The 17177-nt window shown below is 43.0% G+C and overlaps 1 protein-coding gene across 6 annotated transcripts in view; it reads left to right on the top strand.

The window, feature by feature from the left end:
- LOC108002067 (laminin subunit alpha-1) overlaps window positions 1–17177 on the top strand; it is a 146119-nt gene that overhangs the window by 90387 nt on the left and 38555 nt on the right. The window contains exon 1 of one of the 6 annotated variants that reach the window (XM_017063469.3): window positions 8375–12434. The exons of the other annotated variants lie outside the window; for them this stretch is intronic. Within the exon in view, the coding sequence (XP_016918958.2) occupies window positions 10484–12434 (1951 nt within the window). The 5' untranslated portion in view covers window positions 8375–10483. Of the gene's footprint in view, window positions 1–8374; window positions 12435–17177 lie in introns of those variants that run through there. 6 annotated transcript variants of the gene reach the window in all.

The following is a 17177-nucleotide window of genomic DNA, read 5'->3' as shown; positions in this document are numbered from 1 at the left end:
GCTAATTTCTCGATCCCTTCTCGTGTGCGCGTGTGTGTGTCGCGAGGCGTGGGCTTCGTCTTTGGCGAGATTTAATCGAGGTGTGTCGCCCGCGCCGATCATCTCCGCTAGAACTAATTCGAAATTGAGGGACTCGTTTTTATATTTTATACCCTCGATTTCTCGCGAGAGGATAATAAAGATAATAAGTCCCTCTTGTAAATTTACACACATCTGTCTACATAATCAACCAAAGTTTCGAAATATTCCTTCCTCCAGTATTTATTGCTGACAATTGGCTACACTTATTCTATATCGAGAAAATGATATATACAATAAAATAAAGGAAAACAATTTGGAAAGTAATTTATACATTCCCGGTACAAGTTTGCGTACCGGAAGATCGAGCACGGAAACCGTACCCCTTAGCACCGCCTTCTTATTAATGAAATCGAGGTATCCAACTTTGTTACGACTGTTATTTATATACCATATAAAAATTAATTCCATCTTGTTAAACGTACACTCTGTCTCCTATCTACAGTGATATCGATGCACCTGCGCTTCGCCCATCCCTTCTCATATACCATACATCGTGTATGTATCGTACGAGATAGAAAGTTTCCAAGTTTCATAAATCTCTCTCGAAACCTTGCTTCTAGACCTCGATATTAAACTTTGATCGTGCAACTTTACGAATTTACAACAGGATCGTCCCATTCTGATCCAATTGATCGACTCGAACGCAAGTATTTCCATTTCTCTTTCAATTCAATTCCATGTAATAACGAATAACCACGATCGCGAGGAGACGGTAAACGATGGCTAGTCACCCTTTTCCTGCTTCCTCGCCACCAGATCTTCTCCTTCTTGGCCGCCAAAGTCGTGTATCACGACCCAAGCCCTCCCCAAGCGACGTCGAATTGCCAAACACGCCCGCCACGGTTGAAGAAGAGGGCGGGTGATCTCATCGCGGAAGTGCACCGCGAGAATTTTGTATTCCGGACGTGTGGGCTCTATAAAACTAACCGTGCCCACGCGGCCCTGTCCATTATGCGCGCCGTCAGATACTCATCGTCACGTAGCCAGGCCACCTGTGCCACCATGAATATACCATAAAATCGCCTTTTGCTTTTCTTTCTTCGATCTACCGGAGTGCGTCGCTCTCCCAGTTCCTCATTCTTGGCTCGTGCGCCACTCGCGGGGATGAACAAAAGCCAGTTTTCGGGGCACCGCCTTCAATTTTAATGATATATTTTGTCCGCAAATTTTGGGATCGGCCACGTGCTTTCTTCGAATCGATCGGTAATTCAGTCGGTTTCCAAGAGTCGTTCGTTCGTATGGATCATTTGTAATGATAGACAGATTCGAATTTCGGGAAAAAAGTATCGATCTTGCCAGTTTTTGATCTTTAGTTTCTTCGTCTTTTGGAGAAACGAAAGTCAAAATTTGAGATTGCTCGCTTTCTTCGAATCGTAATATATTTTAAGAAAGGGACATTGTTTGTTTAAGAAAGAGATCGAATGGATTTTGGAAAAGAGAGTATCGATCTTAAAGGCAATTTTGGAATGGTCCACTCCGTGTTACACGATTTTTAATTTCGTACCTTTTCTTCGAGAGAGAATTCGAAAAAGACTAGATAAAATTCGACTCCTCGAGAAACAAATATTGGAATTAAATTTCAATGGTGTATTTTATTGAGAAATTTTGGGATCGGTCACGTGCTTTCTTCGAATCGGTTTGCGTGTTATTTTTAATTTCAATAATGTATTTTATCGAGAAAATTTCGTGCGTTTTCTTCCAGAGAGAAAAACATTCTGTGAAACTATCGAGGCTGAAAAAGTTTCAGGAATTAAATTTCAATCGTACGCTTCATCGAGAAATTTTGAGATCGTTTCTTCTTCTTTTTCGATTGAACGTTCCTGAGAAGTGCGCGAGGAGAGATCGAAACGGGGTTGGTTCGAACCCCGATATTTAAGGGTCATTCGTAACGGAGAAAGAGGAGAGCTTACTCGAGGGAGAGGAAGGAACAGGTTCGGATCCCGGAAAAATCTCTTTCGATTTATGCTCATTGACTGCCGCACGGCGAAACAGAATAGACTGAGAGGCGTGGTCGTGGGACTCGCGATGTTTACCGTGGGGCCAGTTGATATTTATTAGGTAGCTGGAAATCGACTGTATACGCTGTTTCGTCGCTGCTTCGATCGGTTCGAAGAAGATTTTAACGTGGCGCATAGAATAATCGATTGTAAAATTGCGAGAAGAAGCTAATCTATTTTTCTTATTATTATCTTTTCCGCGTCTTCGAATCTTTGACTCCCGGCTTCAATTCGATCTCGACGAAAACACATTCAATCGATCGATTATATTTCTCCCGCCGAAATCAAAGTTTATCCTGCGAGGTGTATAATAAAAAGAAAGATAATCGCCATGGCCGAGTGGACTCGTGTAATTCCAAGTTAACGCTTTCACTCGGCTGCTAATTAACGCCGTGGCTGACCTTTGATCCCTAATGTAAAGGGAGAGAGAGAGAGAGAAAACTCGAATCCCGTGTACGGCTTTATATAAAAGTGAAACTATCGCTATCGCGTACGTGTTCCACCGATTGCTCTTTGCCAGCCAACGTTTCATTCAGTAGTAAATTCGTGAAATTTACGCTGCGTCTCTCTTAGTTTATCGATCCGGTTTTGGAAGATGTGGGTGTGCGGTTTCTGAACGTTTTCGTGCCCGAGTCGCGGGTTGTGCAACTCGTCGTATAATTCGACTCGTGTAAGATTCGTAGCCGGCTGGAGAAAAAAGGGGGAAAAATTCGAATCTAATCCAATTAAGAATTCTCTTTTTCAATTAAATTATTTCACGCTCGCGAAAGTTGGAACGGCGATAGGTTCGACAGATAAACCTGCAACGATGGTAAGGAGAGGGCGGCGTGGTTGTCGATTGTGTAAAGAATTCTCGTTTCAATTACGAATTAATCGAATTAAGAATAGGTACAGTTTGTCTCTGTTCGATGGTATAGAGAGATAGAGGGACGCGAGCACGGTTCACCAGACACGGAATATCGGTGTGTCATTCGACCTCTGAGGAAGCTAGCTGCATCGCTAGCAAAACGTGGTAGGTATTAAGTTGCTAGTAAAGGAGATATGCACCCGGAAGCTAGAAAACGAGTCAGCAGCAACAACAACTGTAACATTTTCTTAACGCTTCTTCGAACTTTGTTGAAAGCCATTCGATAATTTTGATAAAAAGGAATAACCATTGCTCGAAATTGATTGCTATCTTTCTCGAGTGTATTTCTTTATTTTTGTCTATCAATCAGAATCAAAAAATTACAAAATTTATTTCATTGAAAATAAATGGAAGTTGATTTGAATTTAAGAATAGAATATTTTCGTAACGAAAAAAAAAAAAAATCAACTGACCAAAAGCGTGTAATCGATTCGCCATGTGCAAAAGGTAAAGACGAAACAAAAACACTTCTTCCAAGCATTAATGGATCTCAATGAATCATCGAGCCGTTAAAGCCATCGAAGCCATAGAGGTGTGCGGCATAATATAAACGTGGATTTCTCTCTCTCTCTCTCTCTCTCTCTTATTTTTTTCCTTTATTGCATTATTATAACAAGTGTTTGCTCACGTAACGCGCGAGGGCTTTAACCTATATGAATAGACGGGCACGTAGGCAGATGAAAGATGCGGTGCACGATTCGAACGTCGTCCTCGTCTAGGTGACGATTCATGAAACTCGGGATAAATGGTTCGCATGGGAGTAACATGTGGGCACATAAACGCCACTCTAAATCGTACGTTATAAATCGTTGCATTTAGCAAAAGTGGTATCGCAATGCTATTGTATCGTAGGAGAGCAGCGCGTCGAGGAGAAAAGGTAATTACGAAGATGGTGGCGGAATGGGCGCAGCAGCCGATAAACCTTCGACTTTTCAACCTGAAGAGAATCGGTAGTCGAGATATACGTTTCCGATTTCGATAATTCGAATGGCGAGGAGTAAAGTTTTTCTCTGGGAATCGGTTTAAATCGGTGGAAAGATGGAATTTTTCTTGCATCTTTCTCCCTTTTCCATCTTTTATTTTTAAATAAACGTTGAACAAGATCCGAAAATTTCACTCGTGAGAAATTCCGTCGATGAAAGTATAAACGAGGTAGCAAGGAGGCTTCGTTCGAATTTACGCGTGTCGAAACACGGTGCTAGTTAGCGTTAATCGACTTACGTAGAAAAGCGTGTTTATCGTGGGCAAACTAAAGACAGGTGGAATGAAAAGAAAAAAAAAAAAAGGTCCACGCTTGTGAAAGCGAATCTGATAAAAATCCTCGAATTTCAGAGGTATTATACGAAGAAATAACGATGATAATAATTACCATTATTACTATTACGATTATCTCGGAATAATTAATTTGAAGCATTCGCGCTACAAGCATTCCGACTGGATTCGATAAAAATTCGCGGTAATAAAGTTATATAAAACGAAAGGAAATCAACGTTTATTGCTGCGTAATAATTTTTAAACGGCCCATAAAGGAAAACCCAAAGTTCAACGATGGCTGATATCCGATATCATATATCCGGCAGAAAACCAGATCGTAACACGGATCGGCCAATAATCGGAGTTTAAAATTTCGATTCAAGAGAGAAAGTGGACTATCGAAAAGATCGTTTTAACGCTTTCATTAAAAATAGTGTGTCACGCGTAAATGTGTGACATAAAATTCCCCGATTTCATAAATTCCGCCGGTTCGTTAGATTTCGCAAACGGCTCGTAAACATACCTACACACAATGAACCGTTGCGTAAAACGCAATTACGGAATTACAGATATTTAGATTCCGGACGACGATACGTATTCTTTCGATTTTTAAATATCTTTATTCGAAAGGATCCAAAAAATTAAATATTTGGCCAGATAATTCAATTTTCCACCCGATACGTAAATCTAAGGAAGAAAAATATCGATCCTCGGCTCGATTTACGAATAGCAGCGTGGAAATAATAGAAGACCACCTGTTGGACGACGCGCACGTGGCCGACCAGTCGCCGCCATTCCTCTCTGTGCGAGGATACAAAGCAACGGATCCCCCCTCTCTCTCTCGTTAATCGAACGCAGTGATACACGATGGATTTTATGAAGTTATCGCAGGTGGTCTCGGCCGATCGAGGTGAAAGAAAACGGGAAGAGACTCGATTGGATAATTAATGAACCGGTGCTCGTTTTCTCATTGGAGGGGAGCGTGTTTATCGGTTGGTTACGAAGTGCGAGTTCGTTGACAAGCGTAATAATCGCTCCACTTGTTGTTCCACGGACTAGGACTCGTTTGGTATTAAAAGAAAAAAAGAAGAGTTTCTTTCTTGGAGTATTAAAAAGATCGAGCTCGTTTCCACTCTTCTTCCGTTCCCTTTTTTCGCGAAAATTCAAAATTCGCTTCCTTTCCTCCCGATAGGAGAGGAGAAGGTGAATCAAATAGAAAAACGAGTAATTTAGAATGGTAATCGTTTCGAATCGGTATAGGTGTACAAGTCTCGAAGAGACTGGAGCGCGCCGATATCGTCGGCAGCGCGAATTCAAAGAGGGTCGAAATCCATTGTCGGTCGAAACGAAATAAATCGGCCGATTTGAATACGATAGGGAACCGGGGAACCGTAAGTTACAGTGAATTAAACCATTCTTCATATCGTGACATATTTTATATCCTGCCATCACAACCGTCTGTTAATCATTGCTCACCCGGGTATAATTTATCGTTACCGTGGCAAAAATTGCGAACACCGTAACGGTACGTAGTGTCACCTTTCTTTCCCTCCTGCCCCTCCTCCTCCCCCTTTTTTTCCTCTCCCAAGAACACGGCACCACCACCACGCGAATACCGGCTGACTATGCTAATTTCAAATCGTAACTCACGCACGCTTTACAATTACGTATAAATGTATTCATTCATAAAATTGATTCAAACGTTAACAACACGTTACGTTACAGGAGGGCGAATACGAGGTGATATACGCGTCGGCGCTTTCTTTCTCTACCTCCTCCCACCTTTTCTTTTTCTTCTTCCTCCCTTTCCTTCCAACTCGTCTCGCGGCCACCCGATTCCGCGTTTTCCCCGTGACGAATGCGCGATGTATTTGTCAAGCGTGGAGACGATGTCGCGTGTGAATTGGATCTGTTGGTCGGATTTATTTGAGTAAGTAGGTAAGTAAGCGAGCGGCGTCTACTTCGCGGCAGAAGGAATTTGGAAGGAAATGTTTTCGCGCGAATTTTTGTCGCCTTTTACCACGGTGTTCGACACGATCTCTATTTAAAATCTGTACTTTTCTTCTCTCGTAATTTCGCGTAAGCTAATTATTCGTAACAATGATTTAATTTATAGATGTAACTGTATACGAATAATAGTTTCGAAAATATTTCGATCTAAATGAAAATAATTTTTAGATTCTCTTCTGTTATACGATCGTCAACAAAACAAGCGTGAAGTGGAGATGGTCCAAAGAATAATTTCCAATTCGCTTTTCACGCGATTCATTATTACGTTTCGAACAAGTAAATCATCGGAGCTAACTTTATTCGTGGCTTCTTGAGCGAACAGATCCCCTGTTCGAGACTTCTTTCCACCAGTGAACAGTGCTGCTGCTGGTTGCGCGTGGCGAGCGGAAGAAATATTTTCCAATAAGAGAGACGGAGGGAGAAAGGAAAAGAGCTTTTCGAAAAAATTGCAGATACTTTATCTCGTCCTTTCCGTATCCTCTCAAGGAGGAACTCCCGTTAATTGCGCGCTCGCGAGTATACCGCTCGGATTACGCTTCCGGCATCCAGACAGCCGAGAATTTCAGACGAGGAACCGGGTGGAATGCGACACGGCTCGCAACGGATCCTCGCCGCTTAGACGATATATATAAAAAAAAAAGAAAAAGAAAGGGAAAAAAATAAGCATGCTTCGCATTCGCCACGATAAATCCTTATCGAGGCTTAATTGCGCGTCATCCTCTCTTTCTCTCTCTCTCTTAGACACTGTTTCTAGATATATCTGAGAAAAGAATCTTTGGATATCCAATTTTTTGGGAGATTTTTTGTGAAATATATATATATATAATTAGAATTTGATAATGGATGGAGGCGTTGTAATCGATTGGTAAAAGCGAGAGCGCGTTCGGTCGCGATGACCTCTCGCGTCGGCCATTACATCGAGGACGGGAACACAGAAAAGAAGAGGCCTTACGAAACGAGATCTCGCGAGCCGCATTCGTAATGGACGGATTCGAGAGGCGCTTTATAAATATGCAACGGATGTGCACACAACGCGTGTACCCGGGGCGAGAAAAAAAATAGGCGATTAATATTTATACGATCGAGTTGACTTTACCGATTCTTTTGATCGGGGAGGGAAAGATGGCGACTCGATATCGTTGATGTTCGCCTCGGCTCGGCAGGATTTTCGAATATTTCATTCGAGACGTGAATAGAGAAAAGAGAAAAAAAATGGTGATTCCTTTCGAAATTTCCGTCGTCGTTTCGCGTCATTGCAAACGTTAGAGAACGGATTTATCTTTCGCACGCGTGAAACACATCATCTTATCTAACAACTAAACAATCGATAACACTGCGGTATTGAGTTCGACCTACTTTACCTACAATATGAACAGCCAAGGTTTTAATGCTTATTCACGGTACGTGTAGATACGTAGATACTGAAACGAGCGCGTAATTTTTAAATCGCAAAGCGGACATTTTCACTCGATCCATTAGGAAGAAAGACGCATATATATATGTGTGTATAATATTTCGCGACAGATGAAAGAAGATTCGAAGAAGATTGAATTATAAAAGGGATAAGGTAACGTTGCGTAACGTTACAAAGATATTTATAAAGAGGAAAAGAAAAAATGAATCATCGTTGCAAATTACTTCGTAAAACACGTGGATCGTCCGTCAAGTGTGCATCAGATAAACTATCGTGCATCTAAGATTTGTCATCGTTGACTGGGAATAGATATAACAAAAGATATCGTGAATCACGATGGATTCATCAACGATTTTATAAATAAGAAAACAATTAAATTCATTCCCTCTCCTTCCTCCGTTAATTTCAAAAAAATTCCAAGACGAGCCTGGACGAAAGCTTTTCCCTCGATACCAGAATATTATTCTCGTTCTACGAGAGAGGAAAAATTCTCCGCACCTTTTTACTTTCTCTTCGAAATTTCGAAAAGTCTCGCGGCGCTTGGATCAAAACTTGGACACAAGTTCTTCGTTGGACGGACATCGTCGAAATTCCAATTCTTTTCTCCAACTTCAAAAAAATTCCTCGACGACGAAACAACTTTCCTTCGACGCGTTCCCTCCGCGCGAAATATCTTTCTGTTCTTTTTCTGCTCCAAGAAAAGAAAAAAAAAGAGCGCTGATCAAAACTGGACGCGATTGTTTACGCGACGTGACGTAACTCGAGCAAGAAGTCGGAGAGAAAAGAGAGAAAAGAGAGAGAGAGAGAAGAAGCAAGGCGGAGAGGAAAGCAGGAAGGAGTGGAAGGAGGAAAAAACGGGAGCACCGGATCTCGCGACAGATCCATCTCCGATGGATCCAGGGAGAGGTCGGCGATCGGCTCGGTTGTACACCCACGTGCGCCTGCCTCGTAGCCACGGAGAGGAGGATATTCGGGTTTCCCCGAGGAAGGAGGAGGAACGCGAGCCGCGAACGAAGAAGAAGAGGACGCGAGAGGAGAGGGCAAACGCGGCTAATGGTAATGGTAGCAAGCCAGTGTCTCTCGGGCCGCCGTCCAAGCCGGTACATATCCACGTCGTGGTCCACGTGTGCTCGCTCGCTCTCTCTCTCTTTCTCTCTCTCTCTCTCTTTCTCTCTTTCTCCCCATCTCTCTCTCTCTCTCGCTCGCCCGCTCGCTCGCTTTTTCATCCTCGAGGATTTGGAAACAGGGACCGAGCGTGTCCGTGCGTGTCCCTGCTGCCGTTGGAACCGTTCACCTTCGAGGAGGAGTCGATCGAGACGGGTTCTTCGATTCTCTTTTTCTCTTCCGGTCACCGAGCTCCCCCCCTCGAGATCACCTCCTCCTCCGATATCCCTCTCGAGATCCGACCTTTGGCGTCTCCTCCACCTGCCCGTTTCGTCAAACATTTCCCCCTCTTCCGCGATCGTCGATTTACCTTTTTTCTTTTTTTTCTTTTACGATCGAGAGATCGAGTATCGCGAGAGAGTCGAGTCTCCTCGAGGGTGTTCGTTCGCCGCTTCGCGGAGTCGCGGGGAGAAACGCGTGAAAAGAAAGAAAGAAAGAAAGAAAGAAAAGAAAAAGGAAAGGAAAGGAAAGAAAGAAAGAAAGAAAGAAAGAAAGGAGCACGACTCGATCGAATTGGAGCGAACGGTCGGATTGAAATTCGGATTTTTTCGGTTATATAACATCCCGTCTCGGGACGGCGTTGCGTTTAGGCGAAAGGATCGTGAAAGAGGGATCGAAGGGATCGTCGGCGGTATCCCTCTTTTCGTTCGTTGCCGATGAGAGTAGTAACGTTGGATCGTGATAAATTGGTGGATCGTAAAGATAAGGAGAGCCATCGTTCATGAAAGACTCGTATTCAAATACGTTTAATGGAATTGATCGTTCTTCCGGCGACGAAATCAGCGAGCAAGAGGTCGGCGAATGGACGAGGGACGACGAAGATGAGATTATTTTAAAGAAATAGAAGAGGTCCGAGCGGAGCGGCCGAGTGGCAGAGTGACCTCGAGATTTATATTTATCTCGAAATCGTGCCCGCGTCAAATATAAAACGCGTTTCTAATAAAACATTTTATCGATGTAATCAATGTGCGAATGCAAACAGTGATCAAGATGATAAATGTTTGCTCTTTAAATCATCATCCGCGCGAGTGGGTATAATTAAAGAGCGAGGTTGACTCTCGTAGGGGGGATCGTCTCCAATTAACGTTATCGAAGACACGTGTCCGAACACCAGTGTTTTTTTTCCTTCCCCTCTCCCTTTCTCTCTCTCTCGCGACGAATCAACGGAGGAAATCGAAACGATCGATCCCGTACGATCGTAAATCATCCTTGTAAATTGTGCGGCGAAACTTAACAATCCGACTTTCCAATCCCTCACGCACCCCCTCCCCCCGTTAAGAGCAGCGAGCATTCGCGAGTGACTCATCGTCGAAACAGTGTGTCCTCTCCCTTCCCGACGAAACAACCGCGAATTCGTGAAATCGTTGCACATCCGTGAAAATCACTTCTCCGCTTCTCAACCAGCGAACAACAAATTCCAGCACTGCCTTTCGAAAAACTCCACCGTCGAAGGAAACTCGTCGACTCGTCCTCGAACGACATCCATCGAGAAGATCGAAGTGAAGATCGTCCGAAAATCGAAGGATAAACGAAGAATCCGTGTTCCCCTCCCTTCTCTGCCCCCGTCGACATAGATTCCCCGAAGGGGAGGCGAGGATGACAGGGGCGCGGCGATGAGAGGGGCGCGAGGAATGGGTGCGAGCATGGGGTAGAAAAATGCGGCCCGGAAGGTCAGCTTGGACCCTGGCCGTGCTGGCCCTCGGAGTAGGGGCCTTGTTCCTGGTCGGATGGCGGATCGACACGGGCGGCGACGCGTTGTCTGCTCCGTCCACGATCGATTCGGCTTATTTCGCGGCGGACGTCGCGTCGTCCGGGCCGCGAGGTCGCGTTCGCCGCGAAAAAGAAGACGAGAGGAACGAGGAGGAGGAGGAGGAGGAGGAACGGAGAGAAGGAGAGATCGAGAGGGAGGATCGAGAAACGAGAGGCGCGGCACGTTGGAAGGGAAGTTGGCCCCCCTCGAATCTCGAGGCGGAGAACGGTTCGACGATCGACTTTGGGAGGAGGAAGAAGGAGGAGAGTGGATCGAGGGGTTACGATGGCGAGGAGGGATTGTTGGATTTTCCTTGGACGAGAAATTTGGAAAACGAGGAGGAAGGTAATCGCGTAGACGATTCGAGAAAAATCTCGTTTCCATGGAAGCCGGAGAGAGAGGAGGATGAAAACTCGGATGCGTCGAGGGTCGTCGGTCGTTCGCGCGGGAGTTTCGAGGGGGAGGACGATCGAGAATCAACGAGTTATTCGGTGTCGAGCTCGTCCCCACTACGGGTGGATCGTGACTCGCTCGATCCCGAGGAAGAAAAAGACGGAATAAAGGACGATAGCAGTTGGACGAGTTATCCCGTGGAAAAGTCGCTTCCCTTATCGAATCTTGAAACGAAGGAACGACGCATCGAGGACGAGAGGGGTTCGTCTCGGCTCGAAACGGAAATCGATCGAAAGGAACGGACGAGGAGTCGAGTAGCGAGGAGAAAGGAGGGCGAAAACGCGCGGAGACGAGAGAAGAAGCGCGGAACGAGCGAGGATCCGATTACAAAGGGGATCGATGTGGCGTCGTCGCAAGGGAGCGGAAAGAGAGGAAGGGGAGAAGAGGATGGGACTCGGTTTTCGACGACGACGGACGACGACGGGCAGAGGACGAGGACGGGCACGTTGAATGGGTCGAGTGAAAGGAGCAGCGACGTTGAGGAGAATTTGTCGCGCGAGGTGAATGGGCGATCGATGAATGAAGCGGAGAAGAGTTCGGGGCAAAGTTACCACTACCTCGGCTCGGCCAACCGCGGCCACTCGCTGACGTCCGATGCACGCGCGAACCGAGGCGAAGCCGAGGCGAGGAAAGCGGAATCCGAATCCGGCCACCACCCCTCGAACCAACCTCGCTCGGCGTCCACCGAAAGCAGAGGGTGGAGGCGAGTCCCGTGGAATACGAACAAGGAGCAGAAGGAACGTGTTGACGAGCGATCGATCTCGCCCCCAGCGACGCCGATGGATCTTTTTTTTCGCCCGGATCACGGATCCTCTGCGAACACGTTCGTGAGTGGGGAAGGGAATATCCTGGAGGGGACGAGATCTCCCACCGTCCGCTCTCCAACCATCGATATTCGCGACGAAAAATTGGAAAACGACGACGAGGATAGTGATGACTCGCGTTTGGAAGAATCGCTTCGTTTCGAAAGGGAGGAATCGTTCGACGAGGAGTTTCCGAAGGCGGAGGAGGATCTGGGACGCGAATCGAGTGAAAATTTGGTGGAGGAAGAAGAGAAGACGGGCCGAGGGGACGAATGGCCGAGGGGAATGGTGGAGAAATTTGGGAACGCGGGACGAAAGAAAGGGTGGTCGTTTCGAAAGATCGATCGTTCTCGGGTGCAGAAACGAGCGGGTCGAATTCGTCGAAGGAGGCGCGCGAATTACTATTCGCAACAATCCGCCACCCCCATGGCGTACGTGCACATCCAACCGGTGTATCCGGTGGCGCAGGCCTCACCACCGAGCCGGAAGTGCGTACAATGCATGGTTGTTTACAAACCTTGCCCATCCACGCCTAGACAACCACCTTTCCCAACCTATAAGTATCAGGAGCTGGCTTCCAAGTGGTTCGGGCTTAAATACGGTAAGTGAACGAACGAGCTCGCGTCTCCGGAATCGTCATTATACTCGATATTTATTTAATTATAACGAGCGAGGGATATTAAGCGGAGGGGAAGTTTCTAATCGTAATAGAATTAAAGCGTCGTTACAAATGGAATCGTGTTATTAGTTCTAATTATAGTCGCAGCCGGGCGACTGTGATTATGCCCGTGCCGTTACACACGATGAACGGAACACGCGTTTAAACCTACGTTTATACTTGTGATAAATCCACTTTATTCGTATTTTTTGTTTCCTTTCGAGAGAAAAAATAGCGCGAAACGACGATAGGATATCGTCCTCCTCTCGAAGAAAAAGCGGAAGAGGAGGATCCTGGTGATTCGAAGTCGCTAAGAAACCTTAATTACGCTTTTCACGCTACTTTTTTTCGCGAAATTCGCCGAAACCTCGTCCATATCCCCGGACGTTGATTGCAATTTATCGCCGCGCCGTTTCATTGCTAGAAAAACCACGTGGACGAAACATCGGTTAATGAGGCTCGCGTTCGAGGCCTCCTCGAGTTCGCGGGGGTCGAAGGTCGAATCTCTCGATCGACCCAACACGACTTCCGTTTTCTCCCGTCCGTCGTTGAACGACCCCACACCTTAAGATTCGTCTCGTGGAATCGAGCTTTTCAAGTATCCTTTCTTCTTTTCTTTTTTCCTTTTTACCCGATTTATCGTCTTACTGTTAGACACTTTCGAGATGCGGCGTTATTACTTAATTTTCTTTTTTCAAATAATTTTCATTCGTCGAGGTAAAGAAACACGATGATTAATGGTATGGATGGATAATAGGATATATATATATAAATAGATAATAAAATAATATTCCATTATCTAAGTGTGCCATCAACGTTCCATCCATGCAACTTCTTAAGCAATAATACTTGTTTATTGATTTCGATGTTTCAAGGAAGTATTGATTATATTCGCCGGGTAAAAAGGAATAATAAGGATGAATAAGGCAAATGGAAAGGAAAGTTGTATAGGCACGTACCATTGAGGAACGGTGGAGAAACTAAAAATATCGGCATATCAACGTGGCGGCAGATGTACGCGTGCATTCGCACGTAGAAAAGTGCGTGATGTCTGGGCGAAAGTGCGCGCGAGTAGCGATGCCTTCGAGAGACTCGAGAGCAATCGCCGTTGGAACAACGACAGAGTTTACGAATTTAAAATTCCAAAGATAATTCTATCGCTTTTTACATTTATCTATCTGGATCGTTCATTCTCGATTGATGGAACAAACTCTGATCGGAATACACCAAGGTCGCTCGATAAAAACTTGATTTCGTAAAAAATTTATAAAATTATCTAATCTAAAATGTGCATACAGACTTTTAATCGATTTACGATAATATCGATGATATTTATACGATATTTATGTTTATTAATCGATGTTTATGCAAAACGAAATTTGTAAAAAGATGGTTAGAAAAATAGAGGCTTTCCTTCCCTTCTTCGAATATATTCCCTAGATTTTCGTATACTTTGCATCAATTTTTGCACAAACAAACAATCTTAGTAAAGAAAACCTATACAACGATGTATAAAATAAATTATTGTTTTCAATTACATTCACGTTTAAACGCTTACACGATAACTTAAATATTTGTCTTATACGAATACGAAAAAATTATAAATTATAAACCGAATCGTTTAAACGCGCGTATAAACGCGTTCAACTTGACTCCATCGCTGTGGAGCGATGAATCAATGTCTCAACACGTTCGCTTTATCCAGGAAACGAGCGTTTCTGAACGATACGAATCGGAGTTTACCTTCTCCTCGATGAAACGGTAATCGGAAACGGAAAAGGTGTTGGCGGAATAAACGATTAATTTACGTAATTGTTACATATTCATCGTGCCTTAGGATCGATCCTGCTTCTTCAAATTACTTCTTCTAAAATACTTTGTTCGCAAATCCTTGTTTGTCATCTTCAAATTAATATTCAATTTGCAAATCACATTTGCTCATAATTAAATCGGGAATGATCGGGGTTGAAATATATATTTCATATTACTTAATTTACAAAACGTTGTGGTAAAATCGAGATTAATTAACTTTTGTAATAATCTCTGAAATTCGACCGCCAACTTTTCGAGCAATTAACAGTTTACAACACGTTTTCACGCCGCTCCGCCAATTTTTTACCTCCTCGTCGTTTTACGGATTCCCATTAATTACGTCACGAATGCGGTTAATGACCGGTATCAATCACAAGAACGTTACGACGTAATCGAATTGAATCCCGATTCTCCACGATGGCGGAGCGTGGAAATGCCCGTTTCTTCGCTGGCCTCGCCAGGAACATTTTGTTCCTGGCTTTTTTAATTAACGCCATCAACCGATATTAATTACATTTTTTTTATCTGGCCCACACACCACACGCCATTTTCATTATTATGAAATTAATTTTTTCTTTCTCTCTTCTTCCAACTTCCTCTTAGCGGAATCTCTGATTCGCTGATTTCGTTTAATCTTTAAAAACGATAAAGGCACTTTTGTTTTTTTCCTTTTTTCTAAAAATTTATTTTAATATAGTTTATAATAACATAATATAATAATACAATAAGTATCGTTAGATAAAATACTTTGAACATTTCTATATCTCTAAAACAATTATGATTCGATGCAATATATTTCTCGATATAACGATGCGATAGGGTATCTTTTCACGAATTATTATCCCGATCAAACACTATTTACACTCGATTCGTTTCGATGCGAACAAATTTCAGATTATTGTCCGATATTAGATATTGAAATTGAAATTGACAATCGTTATTTGAACGATACGATACGAAACGTGGATCGTGGGAAGCGCGTGTTGGCGTGTGGTAATTAAACTCGTGGTGGTCCTCGATTAAAATTCCGAATAATCGACGCGCATTTTCGAAGAATTGCCGCAATTAGTGGCCGATAATAATCCATCGAGCGATGGCATCGAACGATTATTAAAAAAAAAAAAAAAAGAAATCCTTGTTCCGATTAGTTAGATATTTAATGACGATATTGTTGCGTTATCACCTCTATTTGGAATTCTTTTTTCTTTTTAATCGAAGAGAAAAGAGATCAAGAGTTTGATAAAAGCAATCACAAATCCCTGATCCGAGGATTCTCAATTGAATCCGTTTCGAATGTAGAATTATTGTCGTGAAAAAATTTTTAATCACAGGGAGATATCGCGCGAGTGAGTATTCGCAAACCGATGCAGAATCACTCGTCGTACCGGCCTTGTGAGAAGAATCTCGTAACATGCTTCTTTATTAGCGCACCGCTCGCACACCTTTATTAACATTCCGTCCGGCGACGGTGCAACGATGTCGATATAGAGGATGCGCCGATGATCGTACAGAATTTTACGCTTCTTGGTTATTAATGGCAGCGAGATACGAATCGAGCATTGCTGTTCCGTGTAACAATTTGCAATCACGGCTGCTTCCGTTGTCCCGTGTTTTTCAATTTTATTTCTCGAAAGGCAAATTTATTTCTCCACACTTTCGAAAACTTCGAATTTCAAGTAAAAGTATAGTTTTATAAAAAGCAAAAAAAATTACTTGGATCGAGGGAAGAAACGGTTATTTTCAAACGATAAATTCGCAATTCTTAAGTTAAATCGCTTTCCAGCCTTTAATTTTTCCGTCTTATCGCGTCGAAGAAACCGTAATTTCGTTGATTGTACGTCGGTAAAAAAGGAAATCACTAAATCACCACGGCGCAAGAGGTCTGAAGCGATATAAATTTAAGAATAATGCGATTGCGTACGTGTCGTTTTGAACGACAAGTATGAAAAATGAATAATAAAAAAAAAAGTTTCGAGCAATTTAGTAGATAAATTTCACACATTTCGACAAAGTGCAATAACTGCAAAATATCAGCTACGTTTCCTTTTATCGAAGGAAATCACCGTTGAGGAGAGATTCGCTTTTGGACAAGATTTGTAATTTTTTTTTTTTCTCGTCGACAAGGTTGTCGACCTTTATTGCGAGCAAAGTAGCCCGGTTTATAACAGGTTTATGACAAAGGACACTTTACATTTAATATTTCAGCAAGGTACATCCAATGCATATTTATATTAAACATGAACCTGTCATTTTGGTAGTTAAGCGGCGAGCGCTTTAAAAATGCTTGCCGCTGACCCCTGTCATGATGTACAAATTGCATAACGAATGAATGTATAAATTATCTTTTGATCACCGCCATTTGAAAATTCTCGTGAAATATTAATTCCCCGATTAATAATATCGTCGTAAACGGGTAAGATTTTTACCTCGTTATTAAACATAATATCGAGCTATCTTAAATTTTTGAGACAAGTAAAACAAGTAAAAGCGTATATTCATCCATGTACACGCTTAGAATCGTTTCAATTATTTTTCTCATTCATAATTACGTATCATTAAACACAATAAGAATGATGTTACTCTCGTCGAATTATCGTATAATTAATTGTAATTATTGAAAGATTAAAAAAAAAATATCCAGATCGAGTACTCGCTTATCACCCCTTTTTACATTTTTCGTTGACGTTTTTAACCGACCATTTCCTCTAATTTTTGAACTTACTTCGTACATTTACCGATACAAAAAAGTATAAGCGAAAAATATAAGCGAGTAGAGTGCGTTTACAGATTTTCATTAAATTACAATCACAACACAAAGGAATATTTTTCTTTCTTTTAGACTCGAAAAGAATCGATATAAAATATCAAATAACC

The sequence above is a fragment of the Apis cerana genome, linkage group LG1, assembly GCF_029169275.1.
Source record: "Apis cerana isolate GH-2021 linkage group LG1, AcerK_1.0, whole genome shotgun sequence".
Lineage (NCBI taxonomy): Eukaryota > Metazoa > Arthropoda > Insecta > Hymenoptera > Apidae > Apis > Apis cerana.
The sequence above is the reverse complement of the archived record's forward strand: the minus strand, read 5'-3'. Positions and strand labels throughout refer to the sequence as shown.